Consider the following 20,845-nt stretch of genomic DNA (forward strand, 5'->3'; position numbering starts at 1 on the left):
CGCACATATTATACCCTGCATTTCAATAATAACATTTTAGCTTGAATCCTTAATCATGTGTAATCACTTAACCCAGGCAAAGATCCAAGGATTAACAAGAAAAAAAATCGTGAAATTCAAGATTTAGGAGGTGTTTTCAGTTCCACTGTCAAGACCACATGAGAGAAAAAGTATATGAGCACCATTCCGATGTGTATCCTCTTCCACCTGCATATCCATTACCACCATGCAAGAACAAGCACAAGAATAAATACTCCACTAAATGTCCTGGTAATTTTGATCACCTCTATTTCAAAATGTTTTATGACCAACACAACTTTCAACAAGGGTTATATTCTGATGGAAAGAGAAATCTAGGCACAACATTCTAACCACAGTTACAAGTGCATTTCACCTATTATCATTCTGTGGGGAAAAAAACTGTATTTAGTATTTCTATAATTTTAGCATTTGAGAGCTTTTGCTTTTCTAGATAAGGTCATTATACGAAAGAAGACATTTTTCAAATTTTCAATGTACCTTCAGGCTGGTTTAAGTTTATTCCTTAACTCACTCTACTCATAGCACATACATGCACAACAAAGTATGGGTAATTTATATCAAATACAAAACGTGCAAACACCTTTTACTCTCTCCAACAGTGCTCGAGGATGCATTACCAGACAAGCAGATAAGCGTAATGATGAATTGCACAATACGGTAGGCACTAATAGAGCAGTTTTCTATAAAAGCACTGCAGGAAGGTAAACAAATACTTTACATTTCAGAACATAGCTATTTTGATGCCATATGTTAGGGAAGGTCCAAAGTGGTAGACGTTAGCAACTTTAAATCTATAGGTCCTGGATGAAACAACATAAAGGAACTTTGGAGAAAGGACAGTGCATCCAGAGAGTAGACTGGATTGAAGGTAAGAATCTCTTCTTGAGAGTCTAATTAGGCTCTTCCCACCTCCCCACTTTTTTTCAATCTTATAGAGACACTTAGCAAAGCTATCAGCTTTGACAGAACACCGAAATCCTGGCAATGAACCATCAATTGACCATTACCATAAAAAGAGCTGCTAAATGAGAAACCATGTGCTCAATATAAAACTAATTTCATGCTTTCAAAAGCACACAGTGGCTTCTAGCAAGATAGTGGCCCTGGGACTTGCCGAGACAGATTGGTGAACACAAATGGTTTGCCCCTGATGCGTCTGCTTAGCCAAGCTTTACGTGTGCTGGCAGTGAACGGGGTTCTTGAGTCTTCTATCAAACAGATACACACTTATCTATGACTTTAAAGCCGAAAGCTGTAAAACAGCTGCCTCAAATAAATTTAGCAGGAAAAACACATATAGGTAAATATATACACACACCCCATGTGCCATGTTAGCTGCTTCCAATCAATAAAAATAGATTTCTTTGCAGATCTAACATACTAAACACACTTAATAAGCACAATTTTATTTCAATAGATCATAACCCTCCCACTCCTTTCTTGTTTAGAAACAGCTTCTCATAGGAATTGGAGGTTAGCTGAGCCTAAGCAATGGGATTCTACCCACTTGGAGGTTAACTTTGAGCTTGCCCTTATCTATTTGGCTTTCAAATACCCTATACTCACAATGCTACATCAGACCTTCCCAAGCAATGATGATCTAGTAATTGAACTTTCTCAGGTGAGGGCTTGCACATTATTTACATTTAAATTATAAAATCTGTTACATTTAAAACATCACATTTAATTAAAACACGCTTTATGAAGAAATGCTGTTAATTTCCTTCTCTCATTCAGCACGCCATCACTAGAAATCAATTACTGTTGGTGGTCCAGTACACGACAGGTCATAGCTTTTAATTATTAATAATGTCAAGCTTAACAAGGTGTCAACTCCAGTAATGTAATCCATTTCACTTACTTTCTTAGGTATCTTGTAAACATGACTTGTTTCCTCCTATATTTTTCATGTCAAAGATTCTAGAAAGTACATTTAGTTTATAGCCTTTTAAATATACCTGAAGCACATAATAACACTGCTAATTACCTACTTTTAGTAATGATAGCAAATCGCATAATATCACTGACTTGTTCTGAATGTTTAAAATGCAAAGGAAGTCACCTACTGGTAAGATGTCCTCGCAAACAGCTAGCACAGAAAGAAAAGGATGCTGATCACACCCATTTAAGGAGTTACTTCCCAATAAAATTAAAGAATCATATATTTTGCTCTTCAGTTTTGCCCCTTCAGATGTGTCAGCACGATGTGATCAACACAATTGATGACTCCACAGGATTTAGCACAGCGTCGGAAAGAATCTGTCACTGACATCCCAGACCCCAGCATCCAAGTTTTAGAATAAAAATGCTCACCTCTGCTAGGAAGTCCACTCCACATCCTGGCAGGGCTTTCACCAGCTCCGAGAGCAATCAAGTTGGATAAACAAAACTTCCAGAATGTGACCAGGGTAATGCACAGTGCTACCGAGACTTGGCTCCAGCCCTGATCATCTGTGTGACAGCACCACGTTATATCAGAGCCGCTCCAAACCTTCCCAGTTGCTGGCTTATTGCACTGCTCATTGAAAATCCTCTACACGCTGGCAACATTTTAGGGAAGGACAAGCACACTCTGAATCATTTGTAAAGAAAGCAGAGCAATTGCAATTCTATATCTCCATGCGTGCTGAAACCAGAAGCACTGTCAACGTACAAGTCTGAGGTGGATTTATGCCGAGAAACAGGCAACCTAAGCCTTCATTATCAATGCATGAAATCAGCCACTGTGATCAAATTCAAGCAAACCACAAAAAGGATATGATTATGAAAGGCTCCACAGATTTAGCACCAAACCTTGTGGAATGAGGAATCATCTATCGAAATTGTGTAAATGTTAAAAATAGCTCTGGCTTTTCAACAATGAGCAGGATACAGAGAAGAAATCAGTAGTCTATATTATAAGGACTCATAAAGGCTGCAAAACCCAAAATAGCTATAAATTCCTGGGACTTTTCTATAGACAAATGAAATCACTAGAAGCTATTACAGTTATAACAAAAATAATTTCATATATCTGACACAGATGTCCACTAAAGAGCAAGTTAAATGTCCTTTAACTCCTAAGTGTCTGTCTCTAAATTAAAATGATGACAGTAAAAACATGCAGGGCTATGCTAACACGAGGGAAAAGTACTATCGATTTTAGTCTAAGACAGTTTTTTAAACAATAAAGATTTAAATGTATTGTGTAACAAGAAAATAAAAATGCAAAATAGAAAATATTTTAATACCATATTTGCTCATTACTAAAAAAATAAATAGCTTATTAAACCAATATATCCCTATCCCAGCCACCTCCAAATTTATACCTTTGCTTTTTACCATCCTTCCTCTTTTGTTGCTAAAATATAAGATGCAAGAGCCAGTTGACACAATCTTAAAAAAGCACAAGGTAGCTATAGCCCAGAAAGTAGGAGCAATGATTTGAGATCACAAAATACAGAGCTTTGACGTATGCATGCAAAGCACAAAGCAAAAAGACCATAAAACATTTATCACAAGTCACAAAAATAACTGGAAGAAATTCCCAATAGGCAGCATTGACAAGAACATATTTAAGGTTCTATTCAAAAAATTTTAAAGGGTTTTAGGCTCTCATTGAGAAGCTAAAAGGCAGAACAAATCCAATAATTCCAATAAAGGCTATTCCTAATTCGAAGATCTTCTATAAATGATGGGGTTCGGTTCTTGTAATACTACTAGCTCTTAGGTGACACATTTAATAGTGTCTACAATGTAAAACATCTGTGTAAAAATAAACAATACGCCACAACATGCATTTATGTAACAGCATTTTGGAGCAACGTCAAACATGGCACTCCCATGGGTATCCTCATTATGTCCCTGTATGTAGTGTTGACTCCTTATAAGCTGCTGGTTAGATGCACTTCCTCGGAGACAGATATAGACATATATGAGTAAATACGCACACTAGCATGTGTGTGTACACGTACACTTATGTCATAGAACATGCAGTCACTTTTGCCACCCGAATTCCATTTGTTTTGTGTATCATGAAGCCCCAGGGCAGTATTTGAATGTATTATGAGAAATAGCATCAGGCATCACTGATTCAGCAATTGTTTAGTGTCCTCTCTCCCTCTCTCTCTGTCTCTCTCTCTCTGTCTCATACACACTCACAACTTTTCCCATCTTGGAAAATAGTTCATGAGAGATTGGATACATAAAAATCTTTTTATTATTACCACACATGAAACTCCCTAGTAATAAAAGTTCAAAAGGAAATCATGATATTTGATTATATTAATAGATCCTCAATCCCTTATCTAAAACCCTTAGTGCCTGATGCATTTCAGAATTCAAGCGTTTTCAGATTTCAGAAAGGTAATACTCTGCATATGCCATGAATTATATAACGCCTCCAGTGGTAAGCGTTACATAGTGCCCCAGTGGGGTCTGGGGCACAACTCTATAATCAGACACATTAACATTTCCGTAGCAAAACATGAGTATATTCATATTAGATGGGATAAATAAAGACCTGTAATTAATCTCATATCAGTTCAGGTCAGGTTTTTCCATTAATATGAATTACAAAACCTTCTGGTTTTCAGGCCTTGGATTTCAGGAACTTCAGGTAAGAAACTGTGGACCTGTAGAAATGTTCATCTAAACTCTTATGAAGTTATAGATTGGAAAATGGTATCTAAGCAGGTGTTCTCTTGCTTGGGCAAGAGATTTGGAGGGTAGCATTGCTTTAACAAGATGGGCAAAAAATATGAGAGAAGAGGCTATTAAGACTGCGACATAGAGCAGAGCGGAAATGTGGCAATAATGCAAAATGACAAAACTAGGGCATGGAAGCGGAAGGCAAGAAGAAGCCATTCAGAATTACTGAATCAAAAAAAATAAGCAAAACATAATAATAATAGTATCAACCACTCATAGATTACCTAAACTTTAGGCTCACTAGTGCGAAAGGCACTTGACATAAATATTTTCTTAGCAACTTACCTTAATTTTCAAGGGGAAATTTTAAAAGAAGAATGTATGTTCAGAGTGAGGCATAAAACATTGGGTTATCTCACCCTCTTCTCACTGTACCCAAAAGCAAAATATCGTAATGTTAAGTATCACATGTGACAGTGTCAGAAACAACAAAAAAAATGAGCTTTGCTTTACAAAGTAAAGATGCCTATTTTATTTGTGCATGCTATATACTACTCAGTGTAGGGATTCTTGAAAATCTCTCGTAGAAAAAATAGTAATATTCTCTACCATCAATATTCAACTGTTTAATTTTAAAATTCATTTTTAAATAAGATATTGCAAAAAACATGAATATTGTGTTGCATTTGCTTGGAGTTTTTCTTATGAGAGTATTTCCCAAAGAAATACTTTTTAAAGCAACTATGTTAAAGAATTTCAACATTGCAAAGTATTGATACCAGACTTAAGACTGCGGGCCTACAGAACATTCACCATCTTCAAGAGCTGGGTGCTTTGTGAGGCCCAGAGCTGCACTGGGGAGGAGTCCTGGAGGCGTTTATGTGAACGGTAGTCTTCCTACTCACTGGACAAAGAAGAGTGGAATGTGTGGCTCTAATCTTAACATCCAGAATACAATCACAAAGTCATTTTCCATGTGAAGAAGGAAACTGAGTTTATTCCTTTGACAATACAACATAATTTAGTGAATTCTTTCTTTAGCAACCAAAATGGCGCCCTGATGGTTTCATGGAGTTATGGCAGCTTCTAAAAGTAGCTTACTATACCATAAGATAGGTAATACTTCAGGATTAACATAAATAAAAATCTCACTATAAGTTTTACATCATGTCCATATAATAATAGATAAACATCTAGTGTCTACAGGGCAAGAATCTCTGGATTGCAACGCAGGCTCACCAGAGGACAAGCTCTTGAAATGAAGTGGGTCAACATGATGTGAATGTCATCACACTCCGCCCATAAAAAATACAATATCCAGCCCGCCCACCTCCTCCAAACTCTTCATCTAATCAGAAGAGGAGCAGACATGTTTCACAGCGGCCCAATAACCAGCTCCAGAAAAAGCGTAAGTGCTAAGGATGAATACCAACCCCATGATCAGGTGTAATATTCCACAGGGATGCCTAACTAGGGACAATGTCCAACAGCTTCCTTGGCTGTGATGCTGTTAAAATATAAAACCGGAATGTCTATGTGAAGAAAGTCGGTCAGTCAGGGTGACAACACATTCATCCCCCACTGGAAACTGACCTCACTAATTTATATTGCCATTGAGCCGGCTACTGAAAACCTTTCTCCCTAGATTAGTTTAAAATGGGTAATACTTCTATTTCAGGAAGACACCAAGGTTTTAAGTGCACCTTTGATGATTTAAATCACTCAGCTAACCAAACACTTGCCAAGATTGTCTAAGACTCAGTTTCCACACCGAAAAATGTCAGTGTTTGGTTTTCAAAATCTAAAAACCAAGACTCGATGTTAAACAACTCTTATCTTTTAATACATATGATATATGTAAAAGTTCATAGTCCAAAGCATTCTTATAGCAAAATTCTATTTGATCTTCACCAAAAAAGGGCCAACCACTACTTTTAATTCTTTTTTAAAAAATGTTCCATTTGAACTCCTTTATATGTTAATTCTTTAGAGTTCTGTACTTTATAATCAACACACTTGTTTAACAGTTTTTAACCACCTGTACGGAATATGGAGTTGTTTTATGATGACTTTTCCAGGTCTGTGTTAGGTGTAGTTTTAGATTTCTTATGCCATCAAAAATGCCTGGGGCTCTGTCTGAAAGTCAAAGAATTTTGGGGGTGTTGGAGTTATAACTGAGACTTCATCCTATTTCCAAATTGCTCTACTTTCATTACTAAGGAACCTTGATCTCAATAAGCCCTACCATATAAATCTCAATTAAATTGATACGGGGAGAACAGATGTGGGGCACCAACTCTATCCTTGCTGGGAAGAATAGAGTCAGGATTTTGTAAAATACTTGGAAACTAAATAGCAATCAACTCTGGGTAATACAAAGAATCAGAAAAGTATGTCAATAGTCTTTCTACTATTGGTATCATCACCAGGTCTGAATTATTCCGAGTAAGAGACGATTCCTGGGTTCTCTTATAAGGATCTGGGATTTACACTAAGAAAAGCAGATTTCCTCTTCTCAAGGGACCAATTTGGTATATTTTGATCGAGGCCTTTTCCCCTTCCAAGTATGTCCCTTCATGAAAAATCATAAGAAGTCATATGAGCTCTGTCTAATAAATGGACCTGATAGTAATTATTCTATGAAAGGAGTTTTCTGGACTTATAATTAAGAGATTTAAGGAAATAAGTACATTGTAAACAATTTAACCCACCTGCTCACACTGAAATGACTGACTTACCTAAATGTACTTACTGGTAAAAACTCAATGATACTTCATCAATGATTTGTTATACTTTTACCATGGTACCTATGTTTTGCAAAAGTTAGATTTCTTGATTGAATGAAAAATGGAAAATTTATTTATCAAAAATGAATAAATAAAATTATGTGTTTCTACTGGAAAAGTAAAAGACATTATCATATTGATAGATTCTAGCCCTATCTCTAAATCTATCACACAAACCTAAGTTTACATAATTTAATATTTATGTTTATACCTAATATCTCTTTAAATGGACTATAATTTTTTCTAGATATGGAAAAGTATTAATATATTTAAGTAGTAATTTTTTTCCCTGAAAACTGAAGAACAAATTCTCGTATTCTCCCCTCCACTTCCTACGCTGATATCTCCCCTAGATGTTCTGCCTACCGCATAAAAGATGCTTAAAAATTCTATCAAATGAGCATGCTTCTGCCCACACGTGCATGTCCACACACTCTCACCCCTTTGTGTGGTATTTCTTTTCTTTCCATACTCACTAATCAATTCCACCGAAACGTAGACGTAGGAATGGGAATGAGGAAAACATCATACTTTCACTATACTCATGGCACCATCTTGTGGCAATGCTGTAGTATTGCATATTCAAGTTTAATTTTTAAAGTTCACCAAAAACATCTGGGAAAATGTATTTAAGGATTTCGCCTTGTGTCCTAATGGAAGATTTAACATTTTAAATATTCATGAGATGCAATGTGAGAAATTTGGCCTATACACTTAAAAGCCCACACACATATTTTAAGAGTCATACTATCTATTATAGTGCCCTAGCCCTAGAAGCTGTCTAATCTTGAATGTAGGATAGCAATGAAAATAAGAGATGATTAGGAGGGGAAGAAAACAACTGAAGATGCTGGGAGCATTAAGGAAAAGCATAGACTACTGCAAAAAAGAAAATAAGTGGTATCTATCGCTCCAATTGACAACCTAGTTTCCAATCTTGCCCTCCACTCCTGCTTCCAGACCATTACCTCCACTTTCTGCTGTAAAATATCCAGGTTTTACCACCATTATCTTCTCAACTTAAATACAATCAAGGTTATGTCCTCAATTTAAAAATGTATGCAAGCTCAGTTTAAAATTCCTAAAGCTAAACAAAAGATGTCACTTCTTGAATCGAGCAGCAGAGTCTATTTTCCCACCCCCTTGAATTTGAGCTGGACTTGTATCTTAGGCCATTCCCCCTGCCATAACAAAATACCACAGACTGAGTAATTTATAAATAATAAAAATTTATTTCTCACAGTTCTGAATGCTGGGAAGTCCAAGATCAAGGCATCAGCAGATTCAGTGTCTGGTGAGGGCTGCTCTATGCTTCCAAGACAGCATCTTGTTGCTGTGTCCTCCAGCAAGTTGGAGGTACCAACTACCAGATGTGTGCAAGGCCATCTTAAAACATCTGCAGCTGCCTCCAGCTCCATGAGTGACCCCCAGTCAGTCCAGAATAAGAACCACCTAGCTGAGACCAGCCCAAATTTTTGACCCATAGAAGAATCATGATGAAAATAAAACATTTTTTAAAAAAAGTTTCTGAAGGTTTATGCCTACCTTTCCAAACTTTTCTTGTGTTTCTTTCTAATTCTCTCACTCAATTTCAGCCATATTTCAGCATTTTAGATGCTCCAAGTGTTTTCTCAACTTGAGATTTTGAACATTCTCTTCACTCCCTTTGGATGACTTTTCTCCATTCTCTTTGCATGACTAACTCCTTTTTAGTCTTAAAATTTAAACCTTAAGTGTAGAGGGCAGGATGCTGGTCACTGGTCATCCTACATGGAGAATGAAATATGGTCAGTTTCATCTGGACTTGGGAGGCTGTAGGTGGGCCATGGAAAATGATCTCTGCAATTGGGTGCTATCCTTGAAAACAATACCCAAGGCTGGGATGTCTGACTTTTTTTATATATGTGTCTTTGCAGCTGTGTTTTTTCTATACCTATGTTCCTACAGGACCAGAAAGATCCTTCTTCCTGTTCTGGCTCCTGTCTACCTTTGCAAAGGGATCTTCCTCCTTTTTCCCCAAATCGTATTTCACTCTAGTAACAACAAACTGTTTATAGTTTGTTCCTGCATGCATTTGCATTGCTGTTTCCTCTACCTGGATTATTGTTTTTTCTTGAATAACTTGAAACTCATCCTTGAATACTCCCCTCAAATATCACCTCTAGGAAGCCTTCCCTGACCTCCGTAAAGTTAACCATTCCTTTCTCTGTGCCACATCTACCTTATATGTAGATCTGTCATTATCCTTAGCATATCATATTGCCATTTGCTTATTTAAATATTTATCTTCTCTTGACACTTCTCTTAAGAGGTTTTTTCATTGATCTCCATAAAGTGAAAACTTGATAATATTTGAAAATTAGAAAAAAAAACAAAATTTGTGTTCATTCTGATAATGCTACTAGAAGACTGGGAGTTTATTTTTTAACCAAAATTTTTATTAAGATAATTGGTGAATCACATGCCATTGTAAGGAATAATACAGAGAGCTCCCTGCACACCTTGCCCAGCTTCCACCAATGGTAACATTTAAAAAAACTAAAGAATGACACAGCAATCATGATATTGACTTTGATATGATTTACAAATCTTATTCAGATTCCCCTGGTATTACTTTTATCCGTGTGTGTGTGTGTGTGTGTGAGAGAGAGAGAGAGAGAGAGGGAAAGAGAGAGAGGCCTGTGTAGGTTCGTGTATCCACCACCACAGGACCTTTGATGCTGCTCTTTTGTATCCACACCTACTTCCCTCCTGACATCCACCCCCATCCCTAACCCCTAGCAACCACGAATTTTTCCTCTATTTCTAAATTTGTGTCATTTCAAAAATGTTAAATAAATGGAATCACGCAGTATGTAACTTTTGGGGATTGGCTTTTTTCACCCAGTATAATTCCCTGGAGATTCATCCAAAATGTTGCATGTATCAATAGTTCATTCCTTTCTGTTGTCGAGTGGTGCTCCTTGGTATAGATGTACCACAGTTTGTTTAATACATCATCCCCAAAAGATACCTTGGGACCTGTGAAGGGACCTTTGCAGATGTGAGTAAGTTAGGGATCTTCAGATGAAAAGAATAATTCTGGATTATCCAGGTGGGCCCTAAATTCAATGGCAAGCATCTTCATGAGATAAGGAGAAGGGGGATTTGAGGCAGAAGAAAAGGCACCGACATATAGAGAAGGTGATGTGAAGACGAAGGCAGAGATTGGAATGGCGCAGCCATAAGCCCAGGAATGCCAGGGCAGCTACCAGAAGGTGGAAGAGACAAGGAATGGATTCTCCCTAGTGCCTCTGGAGGGAGTGCAGCCCCGCCAAATTTCAGACTCTAGGCTCAGAACGTTGAAAGAATAAATTTCTGTTGTTTTAGGGCACCAAGTTTATGGTAATTTGTTTACAGCAGCCTCAGGAAACTAACACAGAATTGTTTACAATTTGGGGCTATTACAAATAATGCTGCTATGAACATTTACGTGCAGGTATTATGGGAACATATGTTTTCACTTCTCTGGAATAAATTCCCAAAAGTACAACTGCTGGTCAAATAGCATCTGCACGTTTAGCTACATAAAAAACTGTCAAACTATTTTCTAGAGTGGCTATAACATTTGCATTTCCATCACCAATGTATTAGTGATGCATTTTCTGTCGATCCTGGCCAGATTTGGTGTTGCCACTATTTTTTATTTTAGCCATTCTGATAGGTATATAGTGAAATCTCATTGTGATTTTATTTTGCATTTCCCTGAAGGGTAATAATATTGAATATCTTTCCATGTACCTATTTGTCATTTGTGTGCCCTCTTCAGTGAGCTAATTCCTCTTATCTTTTGCCCGTTTTCTAATTGGATAGTTTGATTTTTTTTGCTATTAAGTTTTCAGAGTTCTTTATAAATTCTAGATACTAGTTCTTTGTGAAATATGTGGTTTGCAAATATTTTCTCCCATCCGTAGCTTGTATGTTCATCCTCTTTCCATACCATTTCACAAAGCAAAAGTTTTATATTTTGAATTAAGTCCAATTGATCAATTTTTCCTTTTACGGATCATGCTTTTGCTGTCAACTCAGAACTCTTTCCCTAGCCTGAGGTCCAGAGATTTTCTTCTATTTTTTTCTAAAAGTTTTATATATTTCAAGTTTACATTTAAATATGATTCATTTTGAGTTAATTTTTGTATATGGTGTGAGATTTAGACCTACAGGTTTTCTTTTTGTTTTGGTTTGTTGATGTTTGTTTATTTGTTTGGCCTATAGAGGTTCAATTACTCTAGCACCATTTGTCAAAAAGGCTATCCTTCCTCCATTGAATTGCTATTGCACTTTTGTTAAAAATCAATTGAGCATGTATGTGTGGGTCTATGTCTGGGACATAGTCTTTCTATTCTTTTTCATTAATTTATATGTCTACACTTCCAATAAAACCACATTGTATTAAATACTTTAGCTACATAGTAAACCTCAATATTAGGTAGAGAGAGTTCTCCTGTTTTATTCTTTGTCAAGGTTGTTTTAGCTACTAGGGTCATGCTTTTCCATATAAATTTTAGAATAAGCTTGTCTATGTCTACAAAAAAACCTTGCTGGGATTTTGATAGGACGTGCATGAAAACTATAGATGAATTTAAGAAGAACTGACATCTTTATCTTGAGTTTTCCAATGCATGCACATGGTATGTCTCTCCATTTATTTAGGTCTTCTTTTATTTCTACTCTTAGCATTTTGCAATTTTTAGCATATAGTTCCTATGCATGTTTTTGGAAGTGTGTATCTATATATTTCATTTTATTGAGAGTTTTTATAAATGACACAGCATTAAGTTTTGATTTCCATATGTTCATTTTTAGTATTTAGATATGCAATTGATTTGTGTGTGTTGATCTTCTATCCTGCCACCTTCCTAAAACTCACTTATTAGTTCTAGCTGTTATTTTGTACACTCTTTGGCATTTCTATATAGACTATCTATAGACTATATGACATGATAATGTCATCTGCAAAGAGAGATGGTTTTATTTTTCATTTTCCAATTTGTATACCTTTATTTTTCTTGTCTAATTATAGTGGTTAGAAATTCCAGTACCATATTGAAGAGAAGTGAGAGTGGGCATCCTTCCCTTGCTCTTGATCTTAGAGATAAGTTCAGTCTTTCACCATTAAGTGTGATGTTAGGTGTAGGCTTTTCATTGATGCTTTTGTTAAATTGAGGTAATTCTCCTCTATTTCTAGTTTGCTGAATGTTTTTATCATAAATATGTGTTGGGTTTTCTCAAATGCTTTTATTACATCAGTTGATAGGATCATATGATTTTTTCTTTTTTAGCTTGATGATATGGTGGATTATATTTATTGATGTTTAAATGTTGAAACAGCCTTGCATACCAGGAATAAATCCCACTTAGTTATGATATATAAGTCCTTTTATACATTGCTGGATTCAGTTTGCTTATGTTTTGTTGAGAATTTTTTAGTCTAAGTTCATGAAAGATACTCTTCTGTAGATTTGTTTTTTAATATTGTCTTTGTCTGGTTTTGGTATCAGGGTAATACTGGCTTCATAAAATAAGTTAGAAAGAATTTCCTCCTCTTCTATTTTCTGGAAGCAATTGTGTAAAATGGGTGTTAATTCTTCTTTAAGTGCTTGGTAGAATTCTCCAGTGAAACCATAAGTATTTAGAAATTTCTTTTTCAAGAGCTTTACAATTATGAATTCAACTTATTTGAAGGCTATAGGCCTGTTTGGATTGTCTGTCTTTATCTTGATTGAGTTTTGGTCATTTGTAGTTTCTGAAAGACTGGATCATTCCTCTAAGTTGTCAAATTTATGAACATAAATTTATAGGATTTGCTTATTATATTTTTATTTGTGCAAGTTCTATAGTAATATCACCTATTTTGTCCATATCTTCTTTCTTATCTTTGTCAGTCTTGCTAGAAGCTTATACATTTCATTGATTTTTTTTCAAAGAACCATCTTTTTGTTTTATTGATTTTTCTCTATTACTTTCCTATTTTCAACTTCATGGATTTTTGCTCTCAGTCTCTATCATTTCCTCCCTTCTGTTTGCTTTTGGTTTACTTTTCTCTTCTTTTTCTAGCTTCTTGGGTGAAAACTTACTTATTTGAGATCATTTCTCATTTATAATATAGGCATTTAGGACTGTAAATTTCCCTCTCAGCACTGCTTTAGTTACATCCCACATACTTTAATATGCTATACTTTCATTTTCATGTAGTTCTATGTATTTTTATTTCCCTTGAGACTTCCTCTTTGATTCATGGATTGTTTAAGAGATATGTTGTTTAATTTTCATGTTGTTTTCTATTATTAATTTCTAGTTTGATTTCATTATGGCCAGAGAATATATTGCATATGATTACAATTCTTTTAAATTCATTAAGGTTTGTTTTATGGCCCAAAATATGGTCTATCTTGGTGAATGTTGAATAGACATTTGAAAAAATATGTGTTCTGTTATTGAGTAAAGTTCCATATAAATTAATTAAATTCTGTTGGTTGATTGTGTTGTTCAGAGCTTCTATGTCCTTGCTGATTTTCTGTCTAGTAATTCTATTGGTTTCTGAGAGAGTGATGTTGAACCATAAATAAATGACCATAAATGATCAACCATAAATGATCAACTGAATTGTGAATTATCTATTTCTTTTTTCTGCTCTGTCAGTTTTTGCTTCATGTATTTTGAGGCTCTGTTGTTGGTGCGTGAATGCTCAGGATCATTATGTCTTCCTGGTGGATTGAACTTTCTATCATTATGTAATGTATCCCTCTGTCTGTAGTAACCTTCTTTGTTCTGAAGTCTACTTTATCAGGTTTTAATATAGCTAATTTTTCTTTTATTTTTTAATTACTGTTTGCATGATATATTCTTTTCTATCCTTTTACTTTCAATCTACTTATGTCATTGATTTTGAAGTGAATTTCTTATAAGCAGCATATATTTGGGTCATTTTTAAAAATCCACTCTGAAAATATCTGTCTTTTAATTGGTATATTTAGGCCATTTACATTTAAGATGAGTATTGATATGTTTGTACTTAAGTTTGACATTTCATTATTTGTTTTCTATTTGTTTCTTTTGGCTCTCGTTCCTCCATTTCTCTTTTCTTGCCATCCTGTGGCTTACTTGAACATTTTGTAGGACTCTTTCATGATTTATTTATATTCTTTTTGATTATATATCTCTGTATAGTTTTCATAGTGAGTATTATATGAGTATTATAATGAGTATTATATGAGTATTAATGAGTATTATATGAGTATTATAATGCTATACATATGTGACTTATGAAAATCTATTGGCATCATCATTTAGCTACTTTAAGTGAAGTACAAACCCTTATTTTCATTTAGGTTCCTTTAACTTCCCACTTGTAAATATAATTGTCTTTAGCATCAGATGGTTATAATTTTTGTTTCAGCCATCAAATATGATTTATAAAACTCTAGGAAAATGATTATGTGATTATTGGGTTAATTTTATGTGTCAACTTGACTAGGTCACTGTATGTTCAGATATTTAGTCAAACATGGTTCTGAATATTTCTATGAGGATATTTTTGGATGAGTTTAACATTTCAATTGAAAGGCTAAGTAAAGGAGATTGTCCTCCCTTATGTGAGTGGGCCTCATTGCTTGAAGGCCTGAGTATAATAAAAGCTGACTCTCTCTGATTAAGAAGGAATTCTTCCTGCCTGACTGCCTTCCAGCTCTGACATCAAATTTTTCCTATCTTCGGATTCAAACAGAAACATCAGCTCTTCCTGAGTCTTGAGCCAGCTAGCCTTCAGATTGGAACCACACCATCAATTCTTTTGGTTCTCAGGCCTTTAGACTTGGACTAGAACTATACCATCAGCAATTCTGGTCTCCAGCTTTCCAACTGCAGATCTTGAGATTTGGCAGCCTCCATAATTGTGTGAGCCAATTCCTTTCTCCTATGGTTCTGTTTCTCTGGAGAACCCTGACTGATACAAATAGTTTATTACTTACCACAACTCTACTATTTCCATTATTTTTTCTTCCTTCATGACTAAAGTTTCAAGATTCATTCTTTTATAATTTCCTTTGCCTAGAACAAACCCCATACCATGTGATGACAGAAACTTACTTTCAGGCAGCATAGAGTGAATCTTTCCCTGGAGCTGCATGTAGATTTGGGGTGGGATACAGAGGGTGCTTAGGGGCTTACATGGTCCCAAGGCTCAGGTAGGATGTTTTAAGGCCTGCTGTCACTTCTGCACATAGACATTCTCTGAGGCATTATTATGCCTGTCTAGTATTTGGTCATTAGTGTATGCAGGTACAATGAGGTGTTTCTTTGTCATGGCACATGGGAGACCTTCTCCTGCCACTGCCCCAGTCCAACAGGAAAGGCTTTTTCTCTGTTCTTCTCAAATGCCCCTCTGTGGTTCTCAAGCTCATGCAGCAGCCTCTGCACTCACTAAGCCCACAGGAAATCATGAGACTGACTCAGGCCCATCTGCCCACCCTTGCACCCTTGCTAGAGGCCAAGAACACAAGGATCTTACTGTCTTTGTGGGCCCTGTGAGGGATGGAAGCATTCGGCTATTTAGTCCAGAAGCAAAGACCCATCTGTGGTTTCTGTTATTTCTACTTAACCCATGAAAGTGGATGGAGAAAGAAATAGGGATCTGGTACATACAGACTAAGTTATCTGAGCTCTTGTTGCTTCCCCTCTGATTCTCCCTTATGTAGCCTGGAGTATTCACACAATAATTTTGGGAAAGGGATTTTTCTGCTACTTATCATGAGTTCCTCACTTAGGAAAAAAATTACATTGGCACATTGATACACACATGCACACACACACTCTCTCTGTTTCTCTCTCTAATAGCAGAATGGTTTTAGGTACACTCTAAGGATCCTCCTGTTGTTCCAAAAGTTGAGATGTAAAAGTTCCGTAAACACCCTGAATTCTCAATTTAGTGGAAGAACTTCCAGTGGTTACAGGTCAGTCACCTTTTATTCAGAGAAAGGTCTCATGTCTCAGCCATTACCTTGTGGACCCCACTCCCATTCACGCCAACGCCAACACTATAAAACTGACTGAGGGGAAGCCACCTCTTAAATTTACAGTTCTTGATAAGAATATCTCTACTACCACATTTTTTTCCCTATGAGGGAGAAATGGGCTACAATATTCCCTCCCTGTATTAGTTTTCTAGGGCTATTGTAACAAAGTATCACAAACTGGGTGGCTTAAAACAACAGAAATTTATCCTCGCACAGCTCTGTAGGCTAGAAGTCAAAAATCAATGTATCGGTTGAGTTGGTTTCTTCTGAGGGCTGTGAGGGAAGGATCTGTTCCAGGCCTGTCTCCTTGGCTTGTAGATGGCAGCCTTTTCCCTGTATCTCTTCACATCCTCTTCTTTCCATGTATGCCTGTTTCTGTGTCCAAATTTCCCATTTTCATAAGGATATCAGTCATATCGGATTAGAGCCCATGCCAATGACTTGGCTTTAACTTAATTATCTTTGTAAAAACCCTAACTCCAAATAAGGTCACATTCTGAAGGACTGGGGGTTAGGACTCCGACACATCTTTTTTTGTATTTTTTTTTTTTTTGGTCGAGGAACACAATTCAATTCATAATACTCTCTAAAGCCAAGTGATGGGCAAAAAAAAAAGGAGACTGGTATTTTGTTCCCTAATTAGATGCCTGCTTTGTCAGTGGGCTTGCTAGTCTCCCATATGCTACCTGAGCAAGAAAGAAAAGCCCCCCAGGCCCCCTCCCCCTCTACTTGCCTGGGCCCCAGTAGCTCCAGGTTTTCAAGAGGAATGTTAATTGTCAGATGGATTCTGTATGTGCCCTCAAACCCCAGGAGTTGGTACGAATGAAAATAGAGGATGCAATCTTGAAAGAGGCACACATGGCGGAGGAATGGAGCCTTTTGCTACCAGCTGGGGGTAAGCCAGAAGATGTAGCTATCTCACAAGGGACCCCCAATGCCTAAGGGACCCCAATGCCTAAGGGACTGCCTGGGGGAGCTCTTCATCCACAGGGTCTGTTAGGAGCACCTATGACCCTCAAAGATTGCCAGAACAGCAAGCAACAACTAAGAACAGTATCGCAACCTTGCCAAGGCTATAAGGTAACCTCTGCCCTTGCAACCCTCCATGGTTTCTCACCTCTGACTGGAAAGCAGGCTGAGGAAGGGGCAGAGTGGGAGCCCTCCACTCTGAGTCCCAGGGTCTGTCTAGCGAAATCTTAATTTGGCGATGAAAGGATGTTTTTATAAATAGAACTGACTCTTCTAAATCAAAGGGTCTTTCTGAATATACAAAAGTGAGACATTATGGGCTGAGAGGGTGTTAAGGGAGCCTCTACCCAACAAGAAACAGAAATTTGATAGATCAAAACTGAGGAAAGTGACGGGAAAAAAATAAAACGATGTCAGGCTTGCTCCTCATTGAGCTGAGACTCTAAACGTGCACATGCACACATAACGGCAAGAAGGTATATTCCATTTCATTCCTGCTGCTTCACTTAGTATTATGCCATAGACAATTTCCTCTGCCATCAGATATTCTTCATAAATATAATTTTTAATGACTGCAGTGTCTATAGACGTTTGCACTCTAACAGATGTAACTCAAACCTTTACTCAGGCTGTTATTTGCTCTCTGATTTAGGTATCAGTTTTTAACCTAACACTAACTATGTTTTAATATGTAAATTCAGGTACATTAATGCATCTGTGAATGATTATAATTATCATAATAACAAATAAATAGAAAATAGAAAAGTGATTTTTTTCATTATTGTAAGTATGTATCTTATATTCTGTAGGTTCTTTTACTTTCTTTTACAGCATGTTAAGTATTGGTTGGAAAAAATAGTTAAATAAAATTAAACCATATACTGAATAAGAAGTAGTTAGGTTTAGCTTGATACATAGAAATTATTCATTTACAGCACACACACACAAAATGAAGAACCATGTCACAGCACTGAGTGAAATTCCAACAAATGGGCTTCTCTGCTTCCTCTCACTCCAAGTTGAGGCCTCATTACAGAGCAAACACTTGCCAGAGCGGAATGTGGAACTCTGCCACCACGTTAGGGAGGAGGTTGATCTTGGCCTCCCACCTAAAACCTGGGTAGGAGGCCCACCTTTTGTAGAAATCTTCACCACGGATAACAGCAAATTTCACATTTTTCTTTAGTTCTGACACAGTGAGGCCACCTAATGACCAGCAATGTGGAGGAGGAAGGGCTGCCTGAGGATAAGATAAAGGATTTGAAAGATTGTTTAGAATTCAGGGCAGAGGCAGGAATGTAAAAATTCCTGAGCTTCTGCCTCTACCCAGCCCACAAGGAAAAGGCGGGCGGCAGGTGAAAGTGATGATGGTTCCGGAGTTCAGAGGGAAGCCTTGTTGGTTTTGGCAATGCCTGTTCCTATTGTTAGAACACCCCGGTACACTGCTGGCAACTCGCAAAAAGAACATGACAAATCTAACATGCAAGATTAATGCTCCTTCCTGCATCATGGGATGTTATAAATAAAGCTGTAGCTTTTTATACACTGTCAAGCGGTATGCCACCCCGTAGAAAGCAGATAAAGGAAACCCAAGAAAGCCTAATTTTGAGAGAAGAGGGGAAAATGACATCATTGATCCATTTTAAATACATTTCAAAATACATTTGGAAATGTTCGCACACTATGGGGAAATAGGAATATACAAACTGTGTATGTGTGGGGGGCCTGCGTGTGTATCTGAGTGCATAAAAAACATTCTGAGAAGAGAAAAATGGCTCACGGATTCTACCTGTAGGGAAAAGAGTACATATTATTGCCGTGGTAGTTTTAAGGTAAAAGTTAATTCTTGCTCTAAATCCTTCGTTTTCAAGACCAGAACCATCACTCCACAAGGCGCAGGAGAGCGGGGCCTGCCTCCTACCTGCACCGGTGTTGGCGCTGGGGCTGGCCTGAGCCGGGGGCGGGGGCTGCCCATCACTCAGCTGCTTCACCCGTTTGCGGTGGGATTTGCCGTTGGAATGGACCTGGGCTTGGGCTGCGGAGTTCAGCTGGATGTTGCAGACCTCACAGAAGGAGAACAGAATTTTCTTTTTCTCTTTGTTCAGCTGGTCCTCAGGCCTGTCGTTCTTTATCCCCTTTTCTTCAAAGCCCCGTAAAAAAGTTGCCATATTCATAATTCCATCTTCAAGGTGGTTGTCAGGTCTCAAGGAGTACTTTATACCTGAAATACAAAAAAAGCTCAAGTGCTTGTGAAATTGTTTGTGGCTTCTCATTTTCTAGTATGATTACAATTAGTTTTTTAATGGTAAGGTTTCAGCTAAAAGTCTCCCAGCTACTCAGTGGTCACTCCCGGAAAAAGTCAACACAAGTACCTAACTAAGCAGGTACAGTATTTGAACATGAGTTCCCTCTGTCTGGAGCACTTTGTAGCCCATCCTTGCCCCTCCCTCGTCACCTCTCACTCTCTTTGTCTCTTTAACTCCTTCCCACCTATGAGATCTTAACTGGCCCATTGCCCTCTCCAGACAACCCATTCTGACCCTGGACACAAGGTGGGATCTGGTTATACGCTCACATAGGCTGCATGATCTCCCTTCACAGCAACTCTCACGGTGAGCGTTCCATAGGCATTTGTGCAATTTGTGTGTCGCCCCATTAGAGTACGAACTCTGTGAGGACAGTGACTCATCTCTGGATATCCAGAACTACAGTTTTACATAGAAGGCTTTCTAATATCCACTGAAGGAAGGAACAAATGGTGTTATAAACCCAGAATTGTGAAAATGTGTATGTGTAAACACACATGTGTATGCAATCCACACACACGTGTATACATGCAAACAGACACATGCCCTAACTCCGGGGGATGTAACAGAGGCCAAAACATAGTATGTCTGTAACTTACATTGGGTTGTATTCTAAAGCCCCTTTATAAGTCAGCCACTGGGAATCTGGACATACTTTCTTATAGATGTAGTGAAACGGTTTGTTTTTAGGTTTCCAGATTAGCCTGTAAACATCAATTTAATTTTGGACGAAGTCGAAATGCAGAACATCTGAAATACAAAATAATAGAAATAGATTATTCTGACAAACTCATAATTGAAAAAGTAAAACAGAATGAGACATAATTTTGTTTAAGTGCTGATGTTTTTCTTCATTTATTTAAGTAAGCATATGTTGATAGATTATAACCTAAGGGAGGATTTCGAAGTGATTTCTGAGTACCTTGAGATCCCTGAATGATGAAGATTCTCTTGGCTTTTTATTTTGTTCAGTGCCACTTTAAAATATGGAATTTTTCATTTTAGTTAATACCAGGATTACCAGCATTTTCATATTTATCATTGTGATTATGACAATGTT

At 37.2% G+C, this 20,845-nt stretch overlaps 1 protein-coding gene across 1 annotated transcript in view; it reads right to left on the reverse strand.

The window, feature by feature from the left end:
- ZNF385B (zinc finger protein 385B) overlaps positions 1-20,845 on the reverse strand; it is a 380,819-nt gene that overhangs the window by 267,026 nt on the left and 92,948 nt on the right. Inside the window, exons 2-3 of the mRNA XM_012650808.1 lie at positions 20,385-20,535; positions 19,401-19,700 (exon numbers count right to left, since the gene is read on the reverse strand). Of these exons, the coding sequence (XP_012506262.1) occupies positions 19,401-19,653 (253 nt within the window). The 5' untranslated portion in view covers positions 19,654-19,700; positions 20,385-20,535. The remainder of the gene's footprint in view (positions 1-19,400; positions 19,701-20,384; positions 20,536-20,845) is intronic.

This window comes from Propithecus coquereli, unplaced genomic scaffold, assembly GCF_000956105.1.
Source record: "Propithecus coquereli isolate 6110/MARCELLA unplaced genomic scaffold, Pcoq_1.0 Scaffold34, whole genome shotgun sequence".
Taxonomy (NCBI): Eukaryota; Metazoa; Chordata; class Mammalia; order Primates; family Indriidae; genus Propithecus; species Propithecus coquereli.